This window comes from Chelonoidis abingdonii, chromosome 2 (genome assembly GCF_003597395.2).
Source record: "Chelonoidis abingdonii isolate Lonesome George chromosome 2, CheloAbing_2.0, whole genome shotgun sequence".
In the NCBI taxonomy this organism is placed as follows: domain Eukaryota; kingdom Metazoa; phylum Chordata; order Testudines; family Testudinidae; genus Chelonoidis; species Chelonoidis abingdonii.
The window spans coordinates 240,522,270-240,540,406 of record NC_133770.1 but is presented as its reverse complement, the minus strand read 5'-3'; the positions used below and the strand labels follow the sequence as shown (position 1 = coordinate 240,540,406).

At 40.2% G+C, this 18,137-nt stretch overlaps 1 protein-coding gene across 1 annotated transcript in view; it reads right to left on the bottom strand.

Moving 5' to 3' along the window:
- C2H8orf34 (chromosome 2 C8orf34 homolog) overlaps positions 1-18,137 on the bottom strand; it is a 307,615-nt gene that overhangs the window by 199,279 nt on the left and 90,199 nt on the right. Inside the window, exons 6-7 of the mRNA XM_075063069.1 lie at positions 15,058-15,230; positions 3,041-3,207 (exon numbers count right to left, since the gene is read on the bottom strand). Coding sequence (XP_074919170.1) covers positions 3,041-3,207; positions 15,058-15,230 — 340 coding nt within the window. The remainder of the gene's footprint in view (positions 1-3,040; positions 3,208-15,057; positions 15,231-18,137) is intronic.

The following is an 18,137-nucleotide window of genomic DNA, read 5'->3' as shown; positions in this document are numbered from 1 at the left end:
CTTGTTTATCTGTACTAAGGGACTTATGTTTATGTTTTACTTTAGCTTTAGATTAATTGTATTAAGAAAGATTGGTTATACTAAATAAAGAAAACACTTTGTTTTGGAAAAGTACTGCCTCGGTGTCAATCCTTTGTGTGGAGGGTTGTCTCCGTATCCTCCCAGGTGTGACCAGATCTAGTCTGTTCTGGAAAGCTTCCTGAAGGGCATAAGGAGACCCTTGGCAAACCCAAGCAATTCTACAAGGGCAAGCCCCCTCCTTTCATCGTGCAGGAACAGATTAATAGGCCAACGTCTTGGGAACCTGGAAGTAAGCAATAGAAGGGCTACTCTGGGATCCTTCAGTATGTTCTTGGGGTAACAAACAATCCCGTACTTTTACTAATCATGTGTAAATGAAAACCAGTACATTTGAACAATAAGATTCTTTATCTCAGCCAATCCATATTTAGAAAGTCTAAACCAAATCCTGCAGAGTTAATTCTGTCAAAATTCTCAGACTTCAATGAGAGTTTTGCATGAGTAAATATTGATCCTTTGTTCTGGTCACCAACTGTCCAGCTGAAAAGCTACATTATAAACAGGATATTGTTTTAAGTAATTTATTACTAGTAGTAGAAGTTGTTCTTCCAAGATGCAAACTGTGGGGCGTAAGGTTTTGTAATTTTTGTGAAGAGCTTAAATAAGCAACAAAGAATGAATTGTAAAGGGAATACGTCAGTTATATGAAACTATGTTTTGGAACTGAGTGATGGCAGAAAACCATGCTTGGAAAGGTGCTATCTAGATGTCTAAAAAGCATTAAAGCAGTTAATGGATTAATACACTATATAATATAAAAATTCACTCCTGTTCTTGTACAGTCACTGATTTGGAAAATACAGCAATGAAAAATACTTATGTTTGCTGATAGTAATTTAAACTCTGTGCTGTTAGCTTCAAAAGAAAATACGATGCTTTTTACAGGATGACATTTTTTCACAGTCCCAAAGTTTGAGCAATTCTGCAGCAATGTAATCCCTACATTTATATTTAATCTAAAACTTGTACTGTCAACACAAAATGAGAATTAAAACAGAAAGCTGGTATAAGGAATATGGAACCATAGTTTCAAAACTCTCCCTCTATCACTTTGATCCTGCAAGGTGATTGATTTATGCATCTCCCAAGCCAACTAACAAGAGGATCAGGCCCTATCAATGGTGAATTAGGTTTGTTGAGGTAACAGGGCTATTATAGAAAAGAATTTTTTTTTTTTTTTTAAGTATACCTAACACTGTATGAATGCCAAAGAAAAAAGTCTTCTCCCACCACTTGGCAGATGATTTTTGTTTTATTTTGTGCTTCCAAGATGCATGAAGTTTCAGTGTATATATAATTAACAATAAAGCATTTCAATCAAATACCAATGTAACTAAAATATATGCATTTTATGCATAAAAAGGCCTAAAACAAAATAGAGAATCCTGAATTAAAAGTGCTTCTGTAGTTCGAGCATATATGAAACGGGGAATAAATATCTTCCACAGGAAAATCATAAAAATGTACAACCTGATGCTAAAAGTTTTATCTAGTTCTCCATTTTAAGGATTTTCTGTTTCTCTGAGTGTTTACTTCATTATATGCTGTATCTATCCAAGTATCATACTTTCCCTTCAGCAGATCCTTCACAACACAAGTGCTGGAACCACCTACCTATTCCATGGAGCAGCAACTCCACATCCACAATAGAATGATTTGGTGGAAATACCACAATGTGCCTAACCCATTCCTGTGTTGTTTTCCTTGAGCTGGGGTAATTAAGCCCATTAATACTGTCTCCCTTGTAAATCAAAATGGTGCAGTGATATCAAAAGTAGAAATTACAGTACATGTGAATTATACATTAAATTACCATGCAATGTGCACAATGTAAAAACCAAGTAACTGCAACATAATTTATACAGCAATCACGTAATCATGGAGCCAGTCTATAGAATAAAGTGCTGCTTGTCCTTTTATTTTTCTGTGCTTTATTCTGTAGCTCAGATTTTTTCCTAAATAAATAATTCATTATAGTGCTTTTAAAATATAAGATTGAGCTATCCTTAAAAGGTAACATTATTCATGTACTCTGATCCCTCATAAAAGGTCTATAATGTAAAATGAAGCATATAGAAATATTGAAGACAATGGTTCCTTTTAACCTTTTCAAGCTAGAGCATTTAAAAAATGGAAGGAAGAGAGTAACTAACTCTTGTATTATTCCCTTCTTTCACTTGATTGACGGTAAATAACTCCAGAAAGGGAGTGGGGATGTATTAAGGACCAGGAGTGCCAGAAACTCCCTAGAAGTGGGGGACCCCGCCCCTGTTGCCTGAACACTGGCCCCTCCCCCTGCTCTCTCATCTCTGCCCTCTCTCCCCATCGCTTACCCTTAATGCACATAAAAAGTTGTGGGGCCATGGCCCCCTGCCCCACCCTGCAGTTCCAGTGCCCCTGCTAAGGACACAGATTCCTAAAATATCCTTTAAAACACAATCCAGTCTACTTGAAAAGTATAATTAAAACCAGGACAGTAAGTCAAATTTACATTTTTCCCTCTATTTGCAGCTAGTTAGACTATGTCACTAGTCAGACAAAATTCCCACTGAAGATAGGATTGTGATCTGACTGGGTAAAAATTAACTAGAGAAAGTATATAAAGCAGACTTGTCCACTGTATCTTTACCTTTATCGATGAAAGCTTTCAAATGTTTTTTAGGAAGAGAAAATGAAAGAAATTACCTTATCTCACACACCTGAGACCTGTGGTATTTTACAATGCACTGTTGTAGCTAGAGTGCTCCCTTAGTTAGATGTAGAGTGATTATTTCTCTCCTATATAAACAGTATTTTTAAGTTATTGATGCAAGTCTGCAATAACTCTATTAACTTCTATGCATCTGCAGATTGACATCTGTATTCCAGAAAGCAGAATTTGGCTCTATCTTGTTATACTTTACATAATATTGGAAATAGTATGGACAAAATACTTGCGTGAATTAACTTTTTCAATTACCTAGCAGTTCCATTGCATCATCCTCATTGTCAATATCTTCTTCTGTCACTGAGGGAGCTGTGCTTTGAACAGAATCAAAAGAGTCCTGGGAAAGCATGGCAGCCAGTAGCTTCTTATGTTGCTGTTGTTGCTGTTTTAATCCTTTCGTCTTTGGTTCCATCTTTAAACTGGATGGGGGAAATCATAACCTCCTTTTACTGTTAATCTCTCTACAAAAAAGTACCTTTACAGTAGCCATTTAATTCAAAAGAGCAAATGAAACCTTTAATTAATAGACTAATTATTTTCAGTTTCTTCTGCAATTATAAACATCCATATAAAATTTTTGCCTTATTCTTTAAATACCAGAGAGATTGCCTCTCCCCTCACATGCAGCAGTAGCTGTTGCAATCAGCTGTGGAGTTCAAGCTAACGGACCACAAATTTAAACATCAAGGAGATGTTGGTAAGGCACTGCAAGTGAAAGACTGAAATTCACTCCAACATTGGTCTGACTAGTCTATCAATATTAAGATCATGGGGCAAGGCCCAGCTCTTGAACAACATAGGTTGAGGACTCTGCATCATGATCTTAATATTAAAACTTTAGGTTAATGTCAGTTGGGGAGGGGCAGCATGGTCCTGTGGCTAGGCCACTGGAGTGGGAATCATAGACTCGTAGGACTGGAAAGGGTCTTCTAGTCCAGACCCCTGCACTCATGGCAGGACTAAGTATTATACCATCACTGACAGGTGTTTGTCTAACCTGACCTTAAAAAAAGATTTCACAACTTCACTGGGTAACTTATTTCAGTGCTCAACCACCCTGACAGTTAGGAAGTATTTCCTAATCTAACCCATACAGCCCTTTCTACAATTTAAGCCCACTGCTTCCTGTCCTATCCTCAAAGAATAGGGAGAATAATTTTTCTCCCTCCTCCTCATAACAACCTTTCATGTACTTGAAAACTGTTATGTCTCCTTTCATGCTTCTCTTCTCCAGACTAAACAAATCCATTTTTTTCAATCTTCCCTTGTAGGTCATGTTTTCTAGACCTTTAGTAATTTTTGTTGCTCTTCTCTGAACTTTCTCCAATTTGTCCACACCTTTCCTAAAATGTGGTGCCCAGAACTGGACACAAACACAATACTCCAGTGGAGGCCTAATCAGCATGGAGTAGAGCGTAAGAATTACTTCTCGTGTTTTGCCTACAACACTCCTGCTAATACATCCCAGAATTATGTCTGCTTTTTTGGCAACAGTATTAGACTGTTCACTCATATTTAGCTTGTGATCCACTATGATCCCTAGATCCCTTTCTGCAGTACTCCTTCCTGAGCAGTCATTTCCTATTTTGTATGTATCAGGAGACTATTCCTAGCTAAATAACCATGGATGAGTCATTTGGGGTAAAATTTTCAAAGATTTGGAACCCTCAGTCCTGTTTCAAAAGCTTCCCTATCACAGGAGCCTTGGTCCCACTGAAAATCAATTGGAATTAGGTGCTTCACCTCTAAGGGTATGTCTACACATCAATAAGACTCACAGCAGAGCTGCAGCTGGTCCAGGTCAGCTGACTCTGACTTGCAGGGCTTGGGCTGTGGGGCTAAAGATAGCAATGTAGACATTTGGGCTTAGGTTGACGCCTGAGCTCTGAAACCCCATGAGTGGGGAGAGTTTCAGAGCCCTGGCTTCAGCTTGAGCCCAAATGTCTACATTGCAATTTTTAACCCCACAGTCCAAGACAGCTGATTCAAGCTCTGATACTCCATATCATGGATTTTTTATTGCACTGTAGATGTACATCGGCTTCCCCTCCCACCATTTTCTGACTTGTCTATTGAAACTATTAGCTCAAAGAGGAGAAGGACTACCTTTTACTAGGAGTAGGTACAGTACCTAGCAAAACAGGGCCTCCCAAACTTGGTTGGGACCTCTAAGCACTATTGTAATATAAATAATTAATCACAACATAAGTCGGTGTCATTGACTGAATACTAATGCAAATCTTCTCCTTTTGACAATATATATTTAATATTGCATGATATAAGTGACACAGTAACTATATCTCAAGTCAGGGAAATCATGCATGAGGCAAACAGTTTTTTATAGAAACTAAACCAATGGACCTTCGCAGGCTCAGGCATATGAATTTTAAATTTTTGGAGATTTTTCTGCACTGGTCTCCTTGTTTGTGGATAATTGCATGATATCCTACTATGTAGGCACTTAAGTACCAAACCACATCAAGAAAGCACATATTTGCGACATCTGAGTGGCGGGATTTGTATCCCCAATTAATTGACCATATACTCGCAAAAAGCATCCTTTAAATATCAAGACTTTTTATATTTGGTCACACTTTGTGAATATTGGTTATTTACCCAACATATTTTCCCCACTTGCAGGTTCCTGTAAGCTCATGTTTTGTTCTTACTCACTGCTCCACATATATTGTCAAACGTTTGTCAGTCTTATCATATGTTATTACCGTACCTCCATAGCCTAGTTATTTATACCCGTGCTGTTTTGTCATGGATTCCCTGATGGTTAGTATTCTCCAGAACAATCCTACACAGAGTTTTAAAAAAAAAAAAAAATTGTACAATTGCCTACCCTTTAGTTCCTGTCTAAGTGTCTGACCCAATGGCCTGGAAAGACTCCCATTGACTTCAAAGGGCACTGGAACAGGCCATAAATTATTTACACATAGAACTGGGGAAAAAAATCATAAAGCCAGTTACAGATGTCTTATTGCTGTTATGGCAGTTTCCCAGTTGGCAACACTAGTGAAAGCTTAGAACCCCGCAGTGTATGATTATATCATCATAACCACATAATTTTTATGTCTCTCTGTTTTCAGAGTTTTGTGATATAAATCCTCTTTCCCGATAAAAAGGCAAAAAAACCTATATTACTAGTTTTATAAATAAAAATATGTTTTCTTTTAACAAGCTTAAAAGAAATGCATGTTTTTAAATTTTAATTTTTAGCTCAGCTGGATTTGCTTAGAAGAGAATGGAATATAAAGTATCTTGCCAGTATGATTTATGTGTCTTAAGGCACAAAAATATTTTTTATGGCTCATGATCTTCACCATAATATTTTTACTCACTTGAGTATGAGAAACAAAAAAGCACATTTTTGACCAAAAAAGAATTATGGGCCCAGTTCATAAAAAGATGTGCAAAATTGGGTGGTATTTCTATGTGATTTTTTTACATGTGACTGAAAGTAAAGATTCATATAAAAATACTGCATAAAAGAAAATATTTTATTTGGGCACATACAAAACATGAGGCAAGGATTTAGGTAGTATTGATTTATATGCAGATAATCCACTACAGATCTAGAATATCCTCTCATAATGCCCATACAAAGCTTTGTCACATGAACACCTAGTAACTTTTTTAACGACTAGACTATCCCATTACTTCTAACTCAAAATTAGGAATAGCCTATAGCTATGGGGATTGGGGGTGGGTGGGAGTGGGGGAGGGTTAGTGTTGTATTAATTTAGATAGAATATATGGCCCAAAGGTGTTAACATAACCCAGTCTCTGTCCAACATTAAAGAGCATAAACAAGATTCAGGGTTTGATAGAAAGAGACCATAGTCTGTTTAGTACTATGGAAAAGACACAATTAAAAATCTTGTAAAACTTTTATTAAAGATATAGGAAAAGAAGAGAAAACAAGTTAAAGCATTTGAAATGTAAAGTATCAAATAAGGCTTTTATTTTAACAGCATTGCCTGTTCTTTCCCTTTAGTTGGAGACAGCTTTTCATAGGGGGGGGAAAAAAAACTTTGATATTGTCTTTAATCCATCTAAGAGACTAACAACTGTCCTGTTTGAGGAAAAGAAATTAATTGAGATGGGCTGGACCTCTCATTGTTACTGTTGTTGTTAAAGTCCAATCCCATTTCCTAGACGTCAAGACAAACACAAACAAATGGAGAGAGAAGAGAACAACAGAGAAAATGCAGCTTCTGTGTCTGGTGCTGACTTTCACTTGCAGCCTCACTGCTGGAAAAGCATAGGCACAGAATGTGGTCTTATCAGCCACTCTGAGACCTGGCAAACTTGTTCCAACATCATGTCATCTGACTCCCTCTTTCTGGCCTAATCTATTAAGGACATCTTTCAGTATCAGGATAAGGAAGGTTCTGGGATCCCAGGAGACAATAGGGATGGCAGCCATGATGGTGAAGCTCCCTCCAGTAGCCAATTACTGTCCCCAAAGTCTTTCTTTAAGGTCCCACAAAGGGTGTTGGTAAGCAGAACAGCCCATACCCTCATTACTTTGTCCACAAATTAAGCCTAATTTCTGACATACCAATTTTGGTTGATAGATTTTTGGTCTCACACTTTTCTTGGTTACCAAGCACAATCATAACACAGTCCTTGAATTATATCTGTAGGCCTTTTAGTTTGGAATAATTCAGTGTCTCCCCTTTGAAGTTTTCCCCCTCAACATTTGCTGTTACAAGTTATTGTGATACTTTATGAACTTTCACTCACTTTTCACAGCTGAGTTCACAATTAGGGTAAATTTGTAGGTCCAATTATCACAACAGTATGAAAGAGACCACATTCATTTGTGAGGGAGAAAGAGAGTATGGAACTAATTTCTCAACGAATTTGGAACATTCAGGGAACAGGCAGAAGTTTGCGTAAGCAGACCCCACCAAAAATCATGCATCTTGCGTGAAAGTCACAATTTCCCTTTAACCCACAGAAGGGTCCAGTGAACTGAAAGCCAGGAGACTATGTTTTTAGTCTTTCCTCTTCCAGTGACTGGTGTTAATATTTCTGTGCAGTTTAAGATCCTTATTACTGCTCAAGGACTTGTATCCATAACTTAGGAGTCAGGCAGGCACCTGGAGATGCAAGATAGTTGGCAGCTGTACCTAACAGAGGACTCTTGGGAATGGGGGAAACCCCAAACCACTCAGACCCTAGGAGACACACCACAGAAGAAAAATCTGAGACCCTCCCCACCACCTTGTGGAGAGAATGTAGGAGATGTCTCATACCACCATTTATCCCGGCAGCGGCAAATGGGCTTGCTGCTTCTCCCTGAATTAGGTGTAGAGTAGATAGATGTAGACCACTCCACCTCTCCTGAGGCACATAAGTAATGGTAAGTTCAGGCAGGTTCTGAGAGAGGTGGTGGTTGGTGTATAGATGGGGCATCCATGGGTTCTAACTACTTAGTTGAGTCTCCAGCTTTTAACTCTTGGGAACTGAGATTCTCATTAAAATTCCCTAAAATCCTCCTGTGTGCACATATTACCCCCCCCTTACATCCCTGTGTGGAAATCCCCAGATCTCCATCTTCTCAGAACTATCCCAAGGAAATATTTTGACCTCCTGCAAATTATGGAAGTGGCCAGGACTGCACTTAATCCCATTTCCACAAAGTGAATTCTTGAAGCTGAGCCAGCTACCAACAAAACTGTCACCAGTACTTTCATATTGTCCCTTATCTCATGTTACTAACTTTTCCTGTTGTACACCAGCAACACAGAGCCCCCATCAACGGCTAAAATTTACAAACCAGTGACTACTAACCTACTTGAATCTGATTAATGTACCCTTCCCAATCTTTTTTGTAATTCACTCCCTGTATGCTGTCAATTTCTAAAAATCACTCCCGCTTCCTTTTAAATAAGTAGACCTGATTCTCAAATGTGCTGAGTCCTTGCCAGCTCCCATTGCCTTCAGTAGGGGTTATAGGCGATTATCACCTCTGAAAATCAGGCTCCATATTCTTAACAAAGGATAATATGTTTTTCTTCTACTGTACAATATTGAGAGAAGCAAAATTAAGAAAAAACATTTTTAAAAGTGAGATTAGAGGCAGCACAGAGGATAGCACCCATAGCATCCCACAAGCCACATATCCACTGGCATTTTCTACAGTCTATTTTATGCTGAAAGGGATAGTACCAAAAAAAGGAGTGTGGTAGCAACAGAAGGGTAAGACCTAAGAACCAGCCATTCTACACGTTTGTTCATTCCCCTAAAGAATGCCATTCCCAAAGCTTCCTAAACTGTTCTAAGCAATAGCAACTTGCCCTTTACACTCTGTGACCACAATCAGAGTGAGGGGGAAGGATAGCTCAGTGGTCTGAGCATTGGCCTGCTAAACCCAGGGTTTTGAGTTCAATCACTGAAGGACCATTTAAGGATCTGGGGCCAAAAAAAAAAAAAAATTGTCAGGGACAGTACTTGGTCCTGCTGTGAAGACAAGAGACTGGACTCAATGATCTTTCAAGGTCCCTTCCAGCTCTGTGAAATAGTTCAGATTATTACATGGGGATTTACCTGTCAGAAGAGCTCAGCTGGGGAGGCACTCAGTGGTACATGGCACCAATGACAGCCATCAGGCCAGTGATTGGAGGAGCTGAGAAAAAGAGCCTGCATCTTTGACAACATGGGCCTAAATCTGCAAGTGTTAAACCTCTGGATACTAAGAATATTTCACTATTATGGTGGGGAGAACTGTGTGAGGGGAAAATACGCAGTTTTTACTTTCCTCTTCTTACTGTACAGCATTAGTTTAAAAGCTTAGCATATATAGGTACTGGTAATGAATGGCCAATAAACTATCACAAATATTTGTCTTTACATTTGTCTTAAAATTACTTCATAGTGTTTATAAATCATCCTTTACCAGATTTATACAGAAACAGAGATTATGAATTATGAAATGCTTCCTTTTTTAGTTACAAGTAAAATGTGATCAAATGACTCTAGGCTACAAACAGTTTTAATTAAGTATCATAGGGGTAGCCGTATTAGTCTGGATCTGTAAAAGCAGTTTTAATTAAACAACAGAATGGTTTACTGTAATTTAAATGTTGCTGATTAATAGTTTACTATTTCATGAATTCTAATTAGCCCTATAAATTCAGAACATGCTGCTCCCAGTACGTACTGATGTATTATATGTATGGCTTATGAAAGGGTATAGAGAGGGAGAGGTGGTACACAGCCCCTCCTAGGGTGACCAGATGACAGACATGAAATATTGGAGGGGGGGCTGGGGTGGTCTCCGGCTGAGCAAAAAAAACCAACAACTCGAGAGCTGGCAGTTCACCTCCGCCTCCCCTGAGCGGGCTACCATGTCCTGCTTCTCCCCCCTCCCTCCCAGTGCTTGCGCTGCCATACAGCTGATTCGTGTAAGCCTGGGAGGGAGGGCAAGGAGGAGGAGGAGGAAAGTGGCAGGGCCAGGGCAGCGATTTGGGGAGGGATCCAATGGGGCAGGGAAGGGGTGGAGTCAGGGTGGGGCCAGAGCTGAGTTGGGGGCACGAACCCCCCCTACCTGTGCGCTGGAGTACAAAATATCAGGACAATTCACAATATTTCATGTCTCTATCTGGTCACCCTAGGAGGGGCTGTGTACCACCTCTCCCTCTCTATACCCATTCATAAGCCGGCCCCCTATTCTGGTGCTTCCCTTTTTTACTAAAAAAATTCAGGCTTATGAACAAGTATATACATGGTATATTTGAGGATCATTTACTCTTACGGGGCATGAGCATTCTTAAGGGCCAAGTAACAAAAAACAGCTTTGAATATAAGAACAAGTTGTTTGATTTTATTTTGTAGAATGTGAAAAGTTTTGAAAAAATGTAATTTTATATAATCCCTGGACACTTATGTACTAAACCTTCAACAACTCTTCATCACCGCCTTCTATCTGAAATTAGACTCCTCCAAACTGTAGGATTCTCTCCTCACATTAGGCACCACATACTTTTCTCTCATGTACTTCCCTCAGTATGACAATGGTGACTCCATTGCTTTCCTCACTCCATTAAATGTGTTTGAATAATACTCTCAAGGGCACCAATCACAATTCTCCTTAAGATCCTTAGCAGTGAAGTCTCATAAAATAAAAATTCCCATATCCTTCTTCAGAAATAAAAATGTTCTTTGCGGTTGATTCCCTTGTCTTCTCTCTGCTCTCCTTCTTTCTCTCTCTCAGGTGATGGTTAGGAAGAGGAAGCCATCTTCTGCCTCCTTTCCCCTGAGGAAGGGGATGTAGCATCCACTTTTCCTATCACCAGTCATGAACAGATCATCTCTATACTCTGATTATGCTGCTGAATAAGCAGGCACGTGGCTAGTAAGCCAGCCCCAATAACATGGCTCATTACTGCCACTGCCCAACGCCACCACCACAGAGCCAGTGCTGAGCAGCCAATTAGAGCTCAGCTCTTTTTTCTTCCTCTAGTCTGAATCCAGGCTAAGTGAGCTGACCATCATCATGTATTTCTATTTACTTGCATTTTTAAGAATACCTATTGATGCTCATCTATGGTGAAGCAGATAACCCTCCCACCAGCACAGAATGGGTTAAGGAGAGCCTTAGGGCCCAGATAGCTCCACCCTGTTATACCTGCAGACAATGCCAGGCCTGGATGGAAGAGAAAAAGAGGGAGCCTGGCTCAGTTCGGGGCTGACTAGCGAAGAGGCAGGAGAGAATGATCACTAGCCTGCCAGCCAAGGCAGCTGTGAGAGCCCAAGCATTGTTTTCCTGGCCAAAGGAGATGGAGAAAGAGGCAAAGGAGCACCTTAGTGACTGAGGGGTGGAGACTTTGTGCAGACTCCAATCCCACCAAGCTTATAGCTGTCCTGCCCAGAGGAACCTGGGATGGCAGCAGGATACCACCCAGGGTCCACCAGGGGTCACTACAAAGAGACAACAGGAACTTGGACCATAGGGGTCATGCCACAAACTGAAGGGTCAACAGTAGGAAATAGCTCAAGGTAGTGGATGTAGGAAGTTCCCCTACTCTGTGGTGACATACACAGGGCCCTGGGCTGGGACCTGGTGGAGATAGAGGGCCCCCCACCCCTGCTTTAAAGACTGAGGCACCTTAAATATAGAAGCAAGGAGCAGGAAGCCAAGTACTTCAATCACTAGGTTGACTGACCATCCAAGTCCCCTGTTATACCATCCTACACAAATGGTGCCTATTCCATACATTAAACATGTACAAAACAATATCAAAGGACTGCCCATAAATGTAACCACCCTCCACCAACTCTTTCCACCAGTGTCAGATAAAAAGTGGGTAGGGGAGAGTTTTGCAGAATGCCTGAAAAAAATAACAAATCCAGCTTCTGATAGACCAAGTAGAGGAGCAAATTCTTACATAAAGCTGCTCTCAAGACCATAGATGTTGCAGATGTTTTCAAAGGGAGAGTACTGCTACCTACGCAAAGAAGGAACGGAAATATGCTTGTGACAGTCTATGTCCTAGTCTGGGCACACAGAAGACACAGTCTTTTCCCTTTAGCAATGTCAATGGAGAACCTGATAACACTAGAGGCACCACAGAATGCAACATTGAAAAAAAAAATAAGTGTGAATAACATTTGGAAACAAATTTGAATACTTTTCCTTTTGTTATAAACAGTCCACTTTTGTCATTTTAATCATGTAAAATGTTCTGATTGTGAAAACTGAATACATTTTCTGTGATTGAGGCACATTAACAATCTGATTTTAACCCCTCCAGCTAAGAGATAACTGAGTACATTGAATTATCAAAAGCTATTCACTATACTGAATAATTTTCTCCTTGAGAAAGAACTTAATACCAAGATGCTAACTGAAGAACTGAACATCAGAAATAAAATTGGGAGGGGGGAAATTTTGTGGTGATAAGCCCTGTAATAATATAGAGGAGCTGCTGTTCCCTATCAATTTTTCTTTTAAATGAGGATAGTCATATTTGTTCCTATTTCTCTAAGATAGAATTAGCAAAAACTACAACAAACCACCTAAAGGAGGAAGACAGCTTAAACTGTCTCATCTGAAGTACCAATCAAAAAAATGCTAAAACCATGCTTCCAACTCCGTAAACACATACAGTAACTCCTCACTTAACGTTGTAGTTACGTTCCTGAAAAATGCGACTCTGTGAAAAAATGTTAATCTAATCCAATTTTCCCATAAGAATGAATGTAAATGTGGGGGTTAGGTTCCAGGGAATTTTTGTTTTATTTTGCCATACAGTACAGTACTCATAGACTTTAAGGTCAGAAGGGACCATTATGATCATCTAGTCTGACCTCCTGCACAAAGCAGGCCACAGAATCCTACCCATCCACTTCTATAACAAACCCCTAACCCTGTTGAGTTACGTGAAGACTTCAAATTGTGGTTGAAGACCTCAAGCTGCAGAGAAGTGCGAGTGGAAGTGACCCATGCCCCACTGCAGAGGAAGGCGAAAAACCTCCAGGGCCTTCTCTCCATCTGCTCTAGAGGAAATTCCTCTGATCCCAAATATGGCGATCAGCTAAACTGAGCATGTGGGCAAGACTTACCAGCCAGCACTCAGGAAGAAACTCTCTGCAGTAACTCAGATCCATCCCATCTAACATGCATCACCATCACTGGCATACTTACTGCTGATAATCAAAGACAATTGCCAAAATTAAGTACCAAATAGCTATTCCCATATTCATCCCTTCCATAAACTTATCAAGCTTAGTCTTAAAGCCAGATATGTCTTTTGCCCCCACTACTCCCCTTGGAAGGCTGTTCCAGAACTTCACTCCTCTAATGGTTAGAAACCTTCATCTACTATAGCTGGGAGGTGCCCCCGCCTTATCCCACACAGGCACAGCCCACTGGCACTGGAGACAATGAGGCAGGCAAGGAGGCTGAAGGTGCTGTAGGCTAGGAGATCCACATTGTGCAGTAACAGCAGTAGCTTCCCCTACTCTTCAAGCACCAGGGGTGGGGGGCTCAACCCTCAGCCCACCCACACCACCCCTTCCCCCGAGCCCCCACCCTTAATCTGCCTCTTCTTTCCCTCCCTCCTTCCCCTTTACTCCGCACACAGCATCCTTGCTCCTCCCGCCTCCATCCCCTGCCTCCTGTTTGCAGCAATCAGCTGGCTTACAGCATTCAAGAGGGACAGGGGAGGAGCAAGGACACAGCACACAGGTTCCCCCTCCCTCCCGAATGCCGCAAGGCAGCTGATTGCCATGGACAGGAGGCAGGGGAGGGAGCGCGGAGGTGTGCTGCATCCTCACTCCTCCCCCCTCCCTCCTGCCCACGGCAATCATCTGGCTTGTAACGTTCGGGGGCAGGAGGGACGGGGGAGGAGTAAGGACTCAGCACGCAGACTCCCCCCTCCCTCCTGCCTGTGGCAATCAGCTGGTTTGCGGCATTCAGGAGGCAGGGGAGGGAGGGGGAGCCTGTGTGCCGAGTCCTTGCTCCTCCCCCCTCCCTCCTGAACCCTGCAAGCCAGCTGATTGCCGCAGGCAGGAGGCCAGGGAAGGATGGGTAAGGTGCTGATCTGTGGGGTCTGCAGGAGGATGGGAGATGTTGTGGGGGGTGGGCGTAGGGGAGCTGATAGACAGGCTGCCAGCTGTGGACAAAGCAGGCAGCCAAACAACATTACAGCCAGGGCCAGCTCCAGGGTTTTTGCCACCCCAAGCAGCAAAAAAAAAAAAAGCCATGATCTCGATCAGCTCTGCCACCGTCGCCGCTGCTTCAGTCTTCGGCAGCAGTTCAGCGGCTGGTCCTTCCCTTCAAGAGGGACCGAAGGACCCGCCGCCAAATTGCTGCCTAAGAGCCGGATGTGCCACCCCTCTCCGTTGACCGTCCCAAGCATCTGCTTGCTGGGCTGATGCGTGGAGCCGGCCCTGGTTATAGCGAAGCATTGCACAACTTTAAATGGAGCATGTTCTGAAATTGAGCAGGGATGTAAGATTAAAACAACCTTAAGCAAGAAGATGTTAAGTGGGGAGTTACTGTATAAATCTAACTTTATGCACATAAGTAAAGTTATGGGACTACTCATGTGCATAAGCATCTACAGTATTGTGCACAATATCATTAAATACCTACTACATATTTCCAGGTTGCTGGTATACTGTATATGAAAAATAATACACCTCACATTCTTGATCCTTAAAACTGGACAATACATAATTTTTAAAAATTAGAGATTTTTTGCAAAAAGATTTTCATGAGTCATTAAACTATAAAAGCAAAACCTCACCTTCCTCCAGGACTGCTGCTGCTATCTTCACTATCCCATTGTTCATTTTTACTTCTTGGTACTGGAGGTTGCAACATCTCTGCAGCCAATGGATCAGCATCATTCTCCGCGCGACCAACCCATTCTCCAATCACACGAGGTCTTAGAAGAGGAGTATTAAAACCTGTTGCATCCTGAATAGTAACAAAAGCCAAAATAAATAAACAAAGAAACCTCTATGCTGCTCATTCTCAGTGATGTTTATAAACTGGAAACAGGGAACAAACAAAAACGTATTGCTTCACCTCACGTATTGATCCTTATTAAAATAGTACGGGACACTAAAAGGTCAAAAGCCTGATCCAATGCCCATGGAAATCAATGGAAAGACTCCCATTAACTTCAATGTACATTGGATTTAGGCTCTAACTCCAGTCAGGTGTTAACCATCTTGGTCCTCAGAACTAGAGCTGAGGAAATAAAATATTTTTTGGCTCAGTTGCTGAGCCTACAAAACAAAACAAAAAAATCTTTGCAGATTGAACAAAATGTTTTGTTCCAGCTATGATAATTTTTCTGTTTATTAGTTTTTTAGTTTAACTTTGTTTTCATTGTGTTTCTTTTACCCTTCTTTAAAAAAACAAATCTAGCTAACTTTCAAAATAAAATGTCATTTCAAAACAAAGTTAAAATGCTGTAGTTTAAATTGTTGATATGAAATGTTTCAAGTTTTTTAAAAAGAATTTTCTTCTGGCCAGAATTATTCCCCAAAGTCATGAATAGTTTTGGGCTACCGCAAAACTGTATTTTTCAGCAACTGATTATTTGTCTGAAAAATTTCATCCCGTTTTACTCAGAATCTCTCTTCATTTTTCCCTTCAAATTCCAATCGTTTTGAAAAGGAGTGGCAGGTGTCCATCACTACTACTTTGGCTTTAAAACTATACATTCTTAATAAATCCTCTTCTATTGGAAACATTAATGTTTCAGTTATGTTAAGCAATGAATGAGGTCACTTGAATATTGAAGAACACAGAGAAGATCATATATTTCGATTCAATATCATCTTTCTTTTGCATTATGAATTCAGTGTGAAAATCTTACTGAGCAGGGAAATCAACTATTTTAAAATAATTCTGCTGGTTTTGTGTGTCATATTTTCAAATCCACAATTAAAATATATTTTTATTTGGCTAAAGCAGCAAAGAATCCTGTGGCAGCTTATAGACTAACAGACGTTTTGGAGCATGAGCTTTCATGGGTGAATATTCACTTAGTCGGATGCATGCATGTATTCACCCACGAAAGCTCATGCTCCAAAACGTCTGTTAGTCTATAAGGTGCCACAGGATTCTTTGCTGCTTTAGCCAAATAAAAATATATTTTAATTGTGGATTTGAAAATATGACACACAAAACCAGCAGAATTATTTTAAAATAGTTGATTTCCCTGCTCAGTAAGATTTTCACACTGAATTCATAATGCAAAAGAAAGATGATATTGAATCGAAATATATGATCTTCTCTGTGTTCTTCAATATTCAAGTGACCTCATTCATTGCTTAACATAACTGAAACATTAATGTTTCCAATAGAAGAGGATTTATTAAGAATGTATAGTTTTAAAGCCAAAGTAGTAGTGATGGACACCTGCCACTCCTTTTCAAAACGATTGGAATTTGAAGGGAAAAATGAAGAGAGATTCTGAGTAAAACGGGATGAAATTTTTCAGACAAATAATCAGTTGCTGAAAAATACAGTTTTGCGGTAGCCCAAAACTATTCATGACTTTGGGGAATAATTCTGGCCAGAAGAAAATTCTTTTTAAAAAACTTGAAACATTTCATATCAACAATTTAAACTACAGCATTTTAACTTTGTTTTGAAATGACATTTTATTTTGAAAGTTAGCTAGATTTGTTTTTTTAAAGAAGGGTAAAAGAAACACAATGAAAACAAAGTTAAACTAAAAAACTAATAAACAGAAAAATTATCATAGCTGGAACAAAACATTTTGTTCAATCTGCAAAGATTTTTTTGTTTTGTTTTGTAGGCTCAGCAACTGAGCCAAAAAATATTTTATTTCCTCAGCTCTAGTTCTGAGGACCAAGATGGTTAACACCTGACTGGAGTTAGAGCCTAAATCCAATGTACATTGAAGTTAATGGGAGTCTTTCCATTGATTTCCATGGGCATTGGATCAGGCTTTTGACCTTTTAGTGTCCCGTACTATTTTAATAAGGATCAATACGTGAGGTGAAGCAATACGTTTTTGTTTGTTCCCTGTTTCCAGTTTATAAACATCACTGAGAATGAGCAGCATAGAGGTTTCTTTGTTTATTTATTTTGGCTTTTGTTACTATTCAGGATGCAACAGGTTTTAATACTCCTCTTCTAAGACCTCGTGTGATTGGAGAATGGGTTGGTCGCGCGGAGAATGATGCTGATCCATTGGCTGCAGAGATGTTGCAACCTCCAGTACCAAGAAGTAAAAATGAACAATGGGATAGTGAAGATAGCAGCAGCAGTCCTGGAGGAAGGTGAGGTTTTGCTTTTATAGTTTAATGACTCATGAAAATCTTTTTGCAAAAAATCTCTAATTTTTAAAAATTATGTATTGTCCAGTTTTAAGGATCAAGAATGTGAGGTGTATTATTTTTCATATACAGTATACCAGCAACCTGGAAATATGTAGTAGGTATTTAATGATATTGTGCACAATACTGTAGATGCTTATGCACATGAGTAGTCCCATAACTTTACTTATGTGCATAAAGTTAGATTTATACAGTAACTCCCCACTTAACATCTTCTTGCTTAAGGTTGTTTTAATCTTACATCCCTGCTCAATTTCAGAACATGCTCCATTTAAAGTTGTGCAATGCTTCGCTATAACCAGGGCCGGCTCCACGCATCAGCCCAGCAAGCAGATGCTTGGGACGGTCAACGGAGAGGGGTGGCACATCCGGCTCTTAGGCAGCAATTTGGCGGCGGGTCCTTCGGTCCCTCTTGAAGGGAAGGACCAGCCGCTGAACTGCTGCCGAAGACTGAAGCAGCGGCGACGGTGGCAGAGCTGATCGAGATCATGGCTTTTTTTTTTTT